Genomic DNA, 13,281 nt, shown 5'->3' on the forward strand with positions numbered 1-13,281 from the left:
GGAGCGGAGCCGCGCGTGTACGAGGCGTACGGAGCGGAGCCGCGCGTGTACGAGGCGTACGGAGCGGAGCCGGGCGTGTACGAGGCGTACGGAGCGCAGCCGGGCGTGTACGAGGCGTGCGGAGCGGAGCCGGGCGTGTACGAGGCGTGCGGAGCGGAGCCGGGCGTGTACGAGGTGTACGGAGCGGAGCCGGGCGTGTACGAGGCGTGCGGAGCGGATCCGGGCGTGTACGAGGCGTGCGGAGCCGGGCGTGTACGAGGCTTGCGGAGCGGAGCCGGGCATATACGAGGCGTACGGAGCGGATGCTGCCCCTCTCCAGGAGCGATCACAGCAGCATGCACGGCATGAGACGTTCTTGTACTACACAGACTGTCCTGACAGAACACAGCTCGTCAGGACATAGCCCCAACCTCCAGCGACAGCCGGACAGTCCCATTGGATCAGGGACGGTTGGGGGGTCTCTGTATATAAGTTGTGTGTGATAATTGTAGAATTATTAATGTCTTAGCATAAAAGGATGTGCCTGAGTGTTTGTGCCGGGGTCCACATTCATGGAGGGGTTGAGGCGGTGCTGGCTGTATTATGCAGACGGCATCTGCCTGTAACAGTAGTAACCAGAAACTACTAGAAACTCTGCACCAAAATGAAGCAAATCCTTATTCTGGGACCTTCGCCTTGTACGTAACACCCCCGGATCCGGTACAAGCCGGGCAGATGTTCTCATTCATGTCATTTTCTGCTTAAGGTTCTGCGGTTTTCTGGCCAACTATAAAAAAGAAAAAGCGTAAAACAATATTTGTTTCTGCTGCATTGACATAAGTGCAATCTTTCATTACATATAAATCTATTACACGTCGGGTCAATGCTGTAAAGGACAGTAAAGTGCCATGGTTGTGGTTGTGGTTTTTGGGTCACTCAACTTCCCTCGCAAATGCAATCAGAAACTTGTAACTACTGATCTCTCCACAAGAAGAAGCCGACAACTCCATCAATGGGATCATTTTATAAAATTAGGTCTTCGCAAGATGAAAATGGTCTCACAAACCACATTTTTTTTAAATGTTCATAAAAAAACCCAAACAAACAAAAATAATAACCTTACTTTGATTTTCCCCCCATTTTTCAATACTTTATGTGCTAAATTGAATGTTGTCATTCCAAAGAACAACTAGTCCCACAAAACACAAGCCCTCCGTCTATGTGAATGAAAAAACAAAGTTATATTTTTTGGGAAAAAGGGGAGGAAAAAAACAAAAAATTGGTCTTGTCAGAATAATGTAATTGCTATATATATATATTTTTAAAATTGAATAATTTTACCCCAAAGTTGTGATCTCTTATAATATTATCATTCTTCATGTGAGATTAATCATTAGTCTGTAGATAAATCCAAACATCTGGAAGATGTAGAACAATATATCTCTGATTCTCTTCTGCCAGGATAAGCGCCTCCTTTCTGTCCTTTCTGTGATTGAGAAAACGCTTGAAAGATTCAGAAAGTCCGATGAGTTTTTGGAGCTTATTGTAAAGGGCCTTAATGACGACCTGGGAAAGAAACCACCAGAAACAAAGGATCCAACCAGGTAAGTTCTAATGATCCCATCTGATAAAATGATCAGCTTTATTTCCATGGGATTGTTCTGTAGAAGAGATGGGACCTGCAGCATTTTGATCCTGAACTTCACTATGTATAGATGTAGCAAAGCTTAATGTCACAATTCACACACCGCATTGATAAATTGTCTCAGAAGGTTAGCTCTCATAACAGAATTAACATCACTTATAGTGGAACTAAACTTACAATTTGTTTTCAGAATTGTGAAAATTATGGCACTTTGCAAAGCACTTCATTAGTTTCTTTGGCGTCATATCCATAAAATGATGATGATATTAAAGTGGCCTCCAGACCCTGCTTTTCCCCAGTGCAGGAGCGTTGCTGGGGTCCTAAGAGATCAGGGACCCCAGCCCCAAAGTACATGTTTCCCCATATAACCTCCCTGCCACTTAAAAGAGGATTTATACATATATAATTACACTATACCACTGTTACTAATCTAAAATACACTATACAAAGACCAATATTCCCAAAATTACTACTATACAAGGCCAAAATGATCCTGCTACACAATGTCCTCTACCATCACCACCACACAGTGAGTCCATATATGAAAGAAAACCCCGCAGGGTAAAAGACGATCAAAGGAGTCCAGGGAGTATAAAATCTATCATATTTATTCAGCAATAGAAGAATAGGATGATGGGGGAAGGGACACAACACATATGTGATTGTTAGACATGTAAGCAAAAAAAAGCAAGGCACGCAAGGAAGGGGCCATTCCAGGTATAATGGCTGTCTATAGTATCATCATGGGTGTACTAAAATATCCCAAAATAGACACCGCATATATTCCACTGGGGGCAGCAGTCATCATATGCAGGTGCATCTCACTAAATTACAATATCATCAAAAAGTTAATTTATTTCAGTTCTTCAATACAAACAGTGAAACTCATATATTATATAGAGTCATTACAAACAGAGAGATCTATTTCAAGTGTTTATTTCTGTTAATGTTGATGATTATGGCTTACAGCCAATGAAAACACAAAAGTTATTATCTCAGTAAATTAGAATAATTATCAAAAAACACCTGTAACGGCTTCCTAAGTGTTTCAAAATGTCCCATAGTCTGTTTCAGTAGGCTCCACAATCATGGGGAAGACTGCTGACTTGTGGTGTAATGCATGCAGGTGTCGGGGTCCTGATCCACACTCCATCCTTACCTGAGAGTGAGATACCGCACATCTGGATGAGGTGCAATACCTCTGTAGCAACCGAGCCCTCGGGGCGCTACAGATGCACCCGTATATATAAGGGGTGTGGGTGCTATCTTACTGTAAGGGGCTATGGGAGTCATCATGCTATAAATAAGGGGCAGTGGGGCCATCATATTATATAAAATGGGGAGTGGGTGCCAGAATACAGTTTATAAGGGGCTGTGGGGCCATCATAGAGTATAAAGGGAGCTGTAGGGGCCATAATATAGCGTACAAGTGGGTGTGGGGGCCATCATACAGTATATATTGGGCTGCGGGGGCCATCATACAGTGCAAAGGGAGCTGTGGGGACCATCAGACAATACATAGATAGCTGTGGGGACCATTATGCAGTGCATAGGGAGCTGTGGGGACCATTATGCAGTGCATAGGGAGATGTGGAGACCATCATACAGGGCATAGGGAGCTGTGGGGACCATTATACAGTGCGTAGGGAGCTGTGGGGACCATTATGCAGTGCATAGGGAGCTGTGGGGACCATTATGCAGTGCATAGGGAGTTGTTGGGACCATCATACCGAGTGTAGGGAGCTGTGGGGACTATCATACAGTACATAAGGAGCTGTGGGGACCATCATACAGTGTATAAGGAGCCGTGGTGACCATCATACAGTGTATAAGGAGCCGTGGGGACCATCATTCAGTGCATAAGGAGCTGCGGGGACCATCATACAGTGCGTAGAGAGCTATGGGGACCATCAGACAATGCATAGGGAGCTGTGGAGACAATCATACAGTGCCTAAGGAGCTGTGGGGACCATCATACAGTGCATAGGGAGATGTGAGGACCATCATACAGGGCATAGGGAGCTGTGGGGACCATTATGCAGTGCATAGGGAGCTGTGGGGACCATCATACCGAGCGTAGGGAGCTGCGGGGACCATCATACAGTACATAAGGAGCCGTGGGGACCATCATAAAGTGTATAAGGAGCCGTGGGACCATCATTCAGTGCATAAGGAGCTGCGGGGACCATCATACAGTGCGTAGAGAGCTATGATGACCATCATACAATGCATAGGGAGCTGTGGAGACCATCATACAATGCATAGGGAGCTGTGAAGACCATCATAAAGAGCATAGGGAGCTGTGAGGACCATCATACAGAGCACAGGGAGCTGTGGGGACCATCATACAGTGTCTAGGGAGCTGTGGGGACCCTCATACAGTATCTATGGAACTGTGGGGACAATCATACAGTGTGTAGGAAGCTGTGGGGACCATCATACAGTGTTTAGGGAGCTGTGGGGACCATCGTACAGTATCTAAGGAGCTGTGGGGACCATCATACAGTGCATAGGGGGCTGTGGGGACCATCATACAGTGCATAGGGAGCTGTGGGGACCATCATACAGAGCGTAGGGAGCTGTGGGGACCATCATACAGTGTGTATGGAGCTGTGGGACCATCATACAGTGTATAGGGAGCTGTGGGGACCATCATACAGAGCGTAGGGAGCTGTGGGGACCATGATACCAGTGCATATGGAGCTGTGGGTACCATCATACAGTGCATAGGGAGCTGTGGGGACCATCATACAGTGCATAGGGAGCTGTGGGGACCATCATACAGAGCGTAGGGAGCTGTGGGGACCATCATGCAGTATATAGGGATCTATGGGGACCATCATACAGTGCATAGGGAGCTGTGGGGACCATCATACAGTGTGTAGTGAGCTGTGGGACTATCATACAATATACAGGGTGCTATGGGGGCACTCAGGACATTATTTCTTTCAAATGGGTGCATCATCAGAAATTTCTTCTTTCACCACCCCGAAATCATCGTCCATAGACTTGAAGAAGAACTTTGTAGTTGGGTGTAGTTTGATTGTGGCTTTAAGGGGGCATTATTACTTAAAGGGGATACTCAACGGTATTTGTTGCTTGGAGGGAACAGTTCAGATATTGAAACTTTCATAAGAGCATATCTGGCATTATTACTTGCTAGGTAGCACAGTGGGGTCTTTACTACTTTCTATGGGACGCTATTATTTTTATAGGTCCCCTTTATCTGGCACACAGTCTTTGTAGCATTAATTGGTGGAGGGTAATCATAGTAATGACATAATTTTTGAAGTATTGAGGTTCCTATTCCACGTCGGAAGAGCAGGCAGCATGGGGAGGTTGTGCAGGGTGGGAATAGATGGGGACGGTGCTGGAAATGTGAGAAGTCAGATGGTCTTTGTACAGTGTGTTTTTTTATGTAGAGGCAATGGTCATATCATAATACTATGTACTCACTGTGTAGTGTTGATGGTAGAGGGCATTGTGTAGCGGGATTATTATTGCCTTATATAGAAGTAATTTTGGGAATATTGGTCTTTTAGTTGTGTATTTTAGGTTAGCAACAATGGTGTACAGTAATTATATATGTATAGGTCCTCTTTTAAGTGGCGGGGAGGTTGTATTGGGGCTTTGGCCCCTGATCTTTTAGGACCCTAGCAACGTCCCGGCATACAAGGGATATCGGGCACAAAGTGTTCTGGACGTTTCCTTTACAGTATAAAGCATTTTCCACACAGTATCCTTCCTCTGTAATATACTCCAGGACTGGTGAGGCGCACTGTCGCTCCCTATTTCGCCATAACTCGGCCTCAGCACTGCAGTGCTGATCAGCAGGTCTGCTTACTTGTTCTTCGGTTTCGCGCACTATGTCTTCCACTACTGGCACCCTTGAACCCTTGCACTCGTGACTCCCACTAGTACATCATATTCAGTGCTGCTTTGGGGTCCATAACTCGGCGTCCAATCCAAGTACCCTTCTCTGTAAGGCCACTCTGTCTCATCGGTCCAAAAAAGTCGGGCGCACTTCATGGCCGCCTCATATAGAATGAATGGAGCAGCATTTTAGCATGCGTACCACCGTTCCAATCTAAAGGGGGTGAAGGTTCCTGTAGATTGGAGCTTGTTTTCATTGGACAACCCCTTTATTTTTTCACACACTGTTTTTGCATTTAAGTCTATTTTTTGGTAAATATTCGATGACCTGGTGTAATTTGTGATGTGTTGTTGTTCACCTGAGGTTGTATTGACCTCATTTTATAACTTCTAAGGACCAGACTTTTTTTTAACCCCTTTCCAACCCATGCCGTATTAGTACGCATTTTTGCGTACTGCCCGTTCAGTGAGGGCTGCTGCGCTGAGCCCTCACTGAACCGAGCACATGTCAGCTGATTATTACAGCTGACATGTGCCCGCAACAGCCGCGGGTGGAATCGCGATCCACCCGCGGCTGTTAACCTGTTAAATGCCGCTGTCAATCTCCGACAGCGGCATTTAACGCGCGCTTCCGGGTAGCGCGTCATAAGCCCCGCCCACCGGCGACCCCGCCACGTGATCGCGGGTCGCCGATGGGCGTGCATGACAACCCAGGGTCTGCAGCAGACGCCTGTGATTGTCATGATCTCGTCGCTATGAGCGCCACCTAGTGGTCGGCGCTCATAGCACAGGACCATTTCTGCTGCATACAGGGGACCTGCTGGTCCCCTGTATGTAGCAGAGCCGATCAGACAACTGCTGCCTCTAGTCTCCTATGGAGACTATTGAAGCATGCAGTAAGTGAAAAAAAAAGTTTTTAAAAAAATAAAAAAAATGAAAAAAATATAAAAGTTTAAATCACCCCCCTTTTGCCCCACTCAAAATAAAATAATAAAAAATAAACCCCACATACATATATTTGGTATCACCATGTTCAGAATCGCCCGATCTATCAAAATAAAAAAAGAATTAATCCGATTGGTAAACGGCGTAACGAGAAAAAAATTCTAAACACCAGAATTACGTTTTTTGGTCGCCGCAAAATTGCAATAAAATGCAATAACGGGCGATCAAAACATCGGATCTACCCCAAAATGTTATCAATAAAAACATCAGCCCGGCGCGCAAAAAATAAGCCCTCACCCAGCCCCAGATCACGAAAAATGGAGACGCTACAGGTCTTGGAAAATGGCGCTATTTTTTTTTTTTTTTTACCAAATTTTGGAATTTTTTTTCACCACTTAAATATAAAAGAAGCCGGGTCATTCCACATCAAGTGGACCAGTTTTAAAAATCGTCCCCACTCGACCTTCTCCGATTTTGTTGAAAATTTATAAGGATGTACATGTAGGTTTGAATAGAGGTTCTGTAAATTTTTAGAGCCAGATCTCAAATACATTGGGCAATGTTGACCTTTTACTGCAGGTTCCACCAAGCCTGCGGCTTCAGCTAAGAGGATTTTGCAAACTTTGGCACATAGCCATTAGAGTTCTATACTGGCTATGATGCTGAAATTTGGCATACTAGCTCAACTTTTGCTGCTAAACACAATAAAATTATTACCGGCCATGACAAAACAATATTTCGGCCGCAATTTTGTGTCAAAGTAGCTTGTAAAACGCGTCGCATAAAATTTATGCCAAACTTTGCCCATATATAACTCAAGACCAAAAACCAATAGTAACTGGTGCTTTGCCCTGTACACCAAACATCTACATGACTTTGCATTGCTGCAATATCACGGTCAAACCATATGTATTTGTGGAAATATTCACACCCACATATGATGAAAAACTTAAAAAAAACGAATTTTACCTATTTTTAGGTCAAATTTCTCAAAAAGGGTACCCCTAAAATATATTAATTCTGATATCATTAGAAAGAGCACATTTTTCTCTACAAGGATCATTGTTTTTTTTTTTGGAGTCTCTCAGTTTAAGAAAAGAAAAATGCCACTGAACATGGTGTTATTTATGCGCGTAATGCATTGATTTTGTGTTTGATTTTCAGATTCTTATCACATGTTACAGAGTTGTATTGTTGCTAGCAATGTCTATTATAATCAAAAACCTATAAACCTTTTTGTTTATGAAAAGTTATTGACTATTGTTACATTTTAATGCATATATTATTTATTTTTTAGCGTTGGAGAAAGAAATTGATGAAGAATCGGCCCAGTGCTCTATCGGCCTTGCGAACAATTCGAAGTGCCGCCTTAAGACATTCACCCATAGCAAGGATGAGTTGAAATTGTTTACAAGCTTTGGATTGGATGAACAGAAATTGCTGCGTCGACGATTGGGACTAAATTTTGACGAACATTCACAAATCTGTTTACACCGTGAAGCTTCATTCTTGACCAAATATGAGCATTTGCAAAAATCGTGTTGCAATCCTTTTGGGAAGAAAGGTCATAACACCAAAAAGAATTTGCGAGCTATCAATTTGTTAGCAGCTGACCAGTTGAACGAATTTACAAAGAATGATGTGAAGCCTGGCCAGAAGATGTGTGCATCATGTCGAAAAGAATTTGCTAACAGGAAAAAATCAGCTGATCCAGTTTCCTCTGAATCAGATCCAGATGGAATGGAATGTTCTCCTGAAATTCTAAATTCAAGCTTAACATCCATTGGCGTCTCTCCTCTGAAATATCCACGGGTAAGCCAGCGGGATTCACTTGGATATGCAAGGAGAAAGATAAGCCAGGTGCAAAATGCATTTCCTAGCAAGATTGCTTCAATTGGAGGGCTTGAGCCGAAAGACATTGAGCAAACAAAAACAGCACAGTGCAAAATGTGTCTGGATTACAATCACCTTTTGGCAGATTTGAAGCAAAAGCTGCAGGTGTCCAGTCGGGCAGAAAAGGTCCAAATCTTGACATTGGCACCTAAAAGTTGGTCCATTAAGGCTATATCAGACGAATTCGGTGTCTCTGAACGAATGGTCAAACAAGCTCGAAAGCTTAAATGTGAACATGGGATCTTAGCCTTACCTAGAATCAAGTGTGGCAAGAAAGTTTCTGAGGAAGTGAAGAAAAAGGTGCAGGCTTTTTTGAGGATGATGAATTCAGTCGAATGTGCCCTGGTAAAAAAGACTATGTATCAGTGTGAATAGCAGGAGAAAAAAAGCAGATGCAAAAGCGACTATTACTGAGCAATATGAGGGAAATGTTTGTTGCCTATCAGGATCGGAAAGGCCCTGAAATTGGATTTTCCAAGTTTTGTGAGCTTCGGCCAAAGTGGTGCGTAACCGTTGGATCTGCTGGAACACATTCCGTTTGTGTGTGTACCATTCACCAAAATGTCAAACTAATGCTTGCAGCATGCCCAATCAATGATGACTACAAAGAGCTCATATGCAAAATGGTCTGTGGAATTGAATCCAAGGACTGTATGCTTGGCCGTTGTGATAAATGCCCGGGTCCTGAAGTTTTAAAAGAATTTCTAGTCAATGTGTTTGTCAACAGTGACCCTGAAGATATTATTGAGTTCAAATAATGGATTTATACTCATCGAGGCACGCTTGATACCAAACAACTGACTATAGAAGATTTCATTGAAGAATTGGTTTTGAAAATTTCTAAACTTTGTAGCCATCACTACATCGCCAAGCACCAAAGTAGCTATTTGAAATCGTTGAAGGAAAATCTGAGACCTGGAGAGCTTGTGATCCTTATGGACTTTGCTGAAAATTACTCATTTATTGTTCAAGATGCCATTCAAGGTTTCCACTGGGAAAATAGTCAAGCTACAGTACACCCATTTGTAATTTACTTCAAGGAGTTAAATGGTGAAGCTGCGCAGAACATCAGCTTGTGCATAATCAGTGATTGCTCACGACATGACACAGTTGCAGTCCACACTTTCTTAACAGTAATTGTGGAGTATCTCAAGACTCTCATCTATGGGATTCGTCATATCCACTACTTCAGCGATGGATCTGCAGCCCAGTACAAAAATGTAAAAAATTTTCTCAACTTGTGCCACCACAATGCTGATTTCAATATCAGCGCTGAATGGAATTTTTTTGGTACCAGTCATGGAAAGTCACCCTGTGATGGGATTGGAGGGACAGCAAAGAGGTTGGCAGCTCGTACCAGTCTTCAACGCCCAACTGAAAACCAAATACTGACCCCGGTGGATTTATTCAACTTTTGCAACGAGCAAATGCATGGAATCAAATTTTTTTTTTGTTCCAAAAGAAAAAATTGATGAAATACGGGTAGTTCAAGAGGAAAGGTTCAAAGATGGACATACAATTGCTGGAACAAGAGAAAATCACCAGTTTGTGCAAATTGATGACAAAAAGATTCACATTTCAAGGGTGTCAAATGACCCAGCATCTTTCATTGCCCATGTAGATAGATCTGTCAGATCAGAAATGCCTTTTGTGCCAATTGCAAACCTCCAGCCAGGGCAATACATTGCCTGCATTTACGATAGGAACTGGTGGATTGGAAATATTTCTGAAATTTCAGTCGACGACCATGATGCATTAATAAATTTTATGCATCCTCATGGACCAGCTAGCTTCTTTCACTGGCCTGTGAGAAATGATACATGCTGGATTCCCGAGCAGTCAATCATTGCAATAATTCCAGCACCAGCTGCAACAGCAGTGGGCCGACAATACAGCTTCTCTGAACCGATTATGTTGCAAATTCAGCAACAATTCCAGATCACTTAGACTGAACATTATGGTTTTGGAACCAACAAAAGATACCCAATATTAGGCTTGGGATCCTAGGCAAAGACACCCACCCTCAGGCTTCGGAACCTGCGATAAAGAGACCGCCCGCGGCTGGCCTTGCACGGCTATCGGCCATGGCTCCTAGGTGATGGGGCTGCCAATTCTCGAAAGACAGCATTATTACAATTCTTAATAGGATTATAATACCAATTCTTAGGGAATTGGTTGTGGTATAACCACCATGGACCAACGCAAGGGTTTGAATAGTGCAGTTACCATTCATTGCTTATTAATAAATAACACCATGTTCAGTGGCATTTTTCTTTTCTTAAACTGAGAGACTCCAAAAAAAAAAAAACAATGATCCTTGTAGAGAAAAATGTGCTCTTTCTAATGATATCAGAATTAATATATTTTATGGGTACCCTTTTTGAGAAATTTGACCTAAAAATAGGTAAAATTCGTTTTTTTTAAGTTTTTCATCATATGTGTGTGTGAATATTTCCACAAATACATATGATTTGACCGTGATATTGCAGCAATGCAAAGTCATGGAGATGTTTGATGTACAGGGCAAAGCACCAGTTACTATTGGTTTTTGGTCTTGAGTTATATATGAGCAAAGTTTGGCATAAATTTTATGCGACGCGTTTTACAAGCTACTTTGACACAAAATTGAGGCCGAAATATTGTTTTGTCATAGCCGGTAATAATTTTATCGTGTTTAGCAGCAAAAGTTGAGCTAGTATACCAAATTTCAGCATCATAGCCAGTATAGAACTCTAATGGCTATGTGCCAAAGTTTGCAAAATCCTCTTAGCTGAAGCCGCAGGCTTGGTGGAACCTCCAGTGAAAGGTCAACAGTGCCCAATGTATTTGAGAACTGGCCCTACATGTACATCCTTATAAATTTTCAGCAAAATCGGAGGTCGAGTGGGGACCACTGGTCCACTTGACATGGAATGACTCAATCCTATACATGTTTGGTGTCTATGAACTCGTAATGACCTGTAGAATAAGAATGGCAGGTCAGTTTTAGCATTCAGTGAACGTGGTAAAAAAAATAAATAAAAAACAACTGTGGTATTGCACTTTTTTTGCAATTTTACCGCACTTTGAATTTTTTTCCCGTTTTCCCGTACATGATATGGTAAAACTAGTAATGGCGCTGAAAAGTACAACTCGTCCCGCAAAAAATAAGCCCTCACATGGCCATATTGCCCAAACAATAAAAACGCTATGGCTCTGGGAACAAGGGGAGCAAAAAACGAAAAAGCAAAAACGGAAAAAGCTCTGTTCCTTAAGGGGTTAATATATCCTGAATAGAACACAATAGAATTGTATGGAAAACATTATTGTGTTCTTCACAATTCAAGGCAACGTGTCCTTATGAGATCTTTTTCTTGAAGGTATATGGCCCTCAGGTTCTTTATCACCATGCAATCTGAAGAGCCAACTTAGACTAAGGCTGTGTTCACACGATGCGTATTTCATGCGTTTCCGCGGCGTTTTTGCAGTTGCGTAAACGCCGCGGAAACGCATGAAAAACGCATGGTAGAAGGGCAGCAATGTTCCCCAATGGAAATCCGCATGTGCTGTGCCCATGATGCGGATTTTTCCGCAGCGTTAACGCTGCGGTCAAAAATCCGCAGCATGTCAATTAATTTTGCGGAAACGCGGCGATTTCGCCGCCATTGACTTGCATTAGAACGCGCCAATTCCGCTAGACAGCATTTGTACTTGCGTAATTGGTGCGTTCTAATGTGCGGATGGTACCCGGGTGTGGAGGAGAGGAGAGTCTCATCCACACCCAGGTACCATTAAAAAAGCTGTAAAAAGAAGAATAAAATAAAAAATAAATGTATTCTTACCTTCTGTCGGCCCGCGCAGCACTCCCGCTTGGTTCCCGGCACTTGCAGTGAGTTGTAGGACCTGCGGTGACGTCAGAGTCATGTGACGGGTCACGTGACGCTGACGTCGGCAGGTCTTTCAATTCAAAGTTGCCGGCAGCCGGGAGAACGGAGTGAGCAGGACAGCGCGGGCCATCGGAGGTAAGTATATACACTCTCTCGGGTCACACTATATAAATCCATGCTGTTTGCATGGATTTATATAGTGTGACCTAGTTATCAAGCACTTTCCAGGTGATGCTAAGATCGCCTGGAAAGCGCTTGTCAATCTGCATACGGAAACGCATGTGAATCTGCATGTGGATCCGCATGTATTCTGCAGGAAAAACGCATGCACAATCTGCATGCGTTTTTTCTGCCAGGGAGATGCAGAAATGATGCAGAAATTTTCTGCTTCATTTCTGCATCGTGTGCACATACCCTAAGAGTGGCCACCACTGGGCATACACCATGGTGCAGCAAGGGCTAGCAATCTGTCCCTCCAATTGTGTGGGTACTTATTGCTTAGGGAATGTCAGTCCAATTCTTCTTTTTAAGAGGGTTCACTGTATGTGCATCTCTGTGCCCGAAGAATATTAACCTGGTGTTACTGTATTACTGCTGTTCCAAGTGGCAAGCACATGGTTCTCTTAGAGACAGTACCCTTGTTTAAACCCAAGTAGACTTGAATTGGAAAGGCCACTGGTCAGGACCAGGACTCTGGTTGCGTACGGTGATGGCGGCATGCACGGTTTCTATGTACGTGTCTGTGTGTAGTCAGAAAAGAATTTCAGTGGTGGCCTAATAACTGCAAGGACCGACGGAGGTGTTGGACAAAGGGAAACGAGTGGCTACAGAACGGTTGGTAAATGTGGGTCACTTCATGCGAATATTGGCCACTGATGACTGAGGCCTCCCTCCTGGTTTGGTCCTGGAGCCCCCCGGCCACTTGTTGAACATCTTTACTGTTTTTTACTGTTACACAAGACCCTGTGTCCCGTTCTTCAGTCTTCTTTCTGTAGCATGGTGTGTATGACGTCCTGTATACAATGTTACTGCTCCATCACAGACTGAACCCCAGAACAATTGTCATGGAATTTGGTACCA

At 43.5% G+C, this 13,281-nt stretch overlaps 1 protein-coding gene across 1 annotated transcript; it reads left to right on the forward strand.

Moving 5' to 3' along the window:
- Window positions 1-1,444: 1,444 nt before the first annotated feature.
- Window positions 1,445-10,615, forward strand: LOC141191576 (uncharacterized). The gene is made up of 2 exons (XM_073661504.1): window positions 1,445-1,583; window positions 7,740-10,615. Exons 1-2 carry the CDS (start codon window positions 1,538-1,540, stop codon window positions 8,708-8,710), a joined length of 1,017 nt encoding a protein of 338 aa, XP_073517605.1. The 5' UTR covers window positions 1,445-1,537; the 3' UTR covers window positions 8,711-10,615.
- Window positions 10,616-13,281: the final 2,666 nt, after the last annotated feature.

This window comes from Phyllobates terribilis, unplaced genomic scaffold (assembly GCF_046119375.1).
Source record: "Phyllobates terribilis strain yellow unplaced genomic scaffold, ASM4611937v1 Scaffold_47__1_contigs__length_9908305, whole genome shotgun sequence".
Lineage (NCBI taxonomy): Eukaryota > Metazoa > Chordata > Amphibia > Anura > Dendrobatidae > Phyllobates > Phyllobates terribilis.

Excerpts from the sequence above, each read along its gene's own strand:
- LOC141191576 (XM_073661504.1), top strand. The coding sequence starts at position 1,538 with ATGACGACCTGGGAAAGAAACCACCAGAAACAAAGGATCCAACCAG. Across the intron at positions 1,584-7,739 it reads GAAACAAAGGATCCAACCAG|CGTTGGAGAAAGAAATTGAT; the intron begins GTAAGTTCTAAT and ends TTTATTTTTTAG.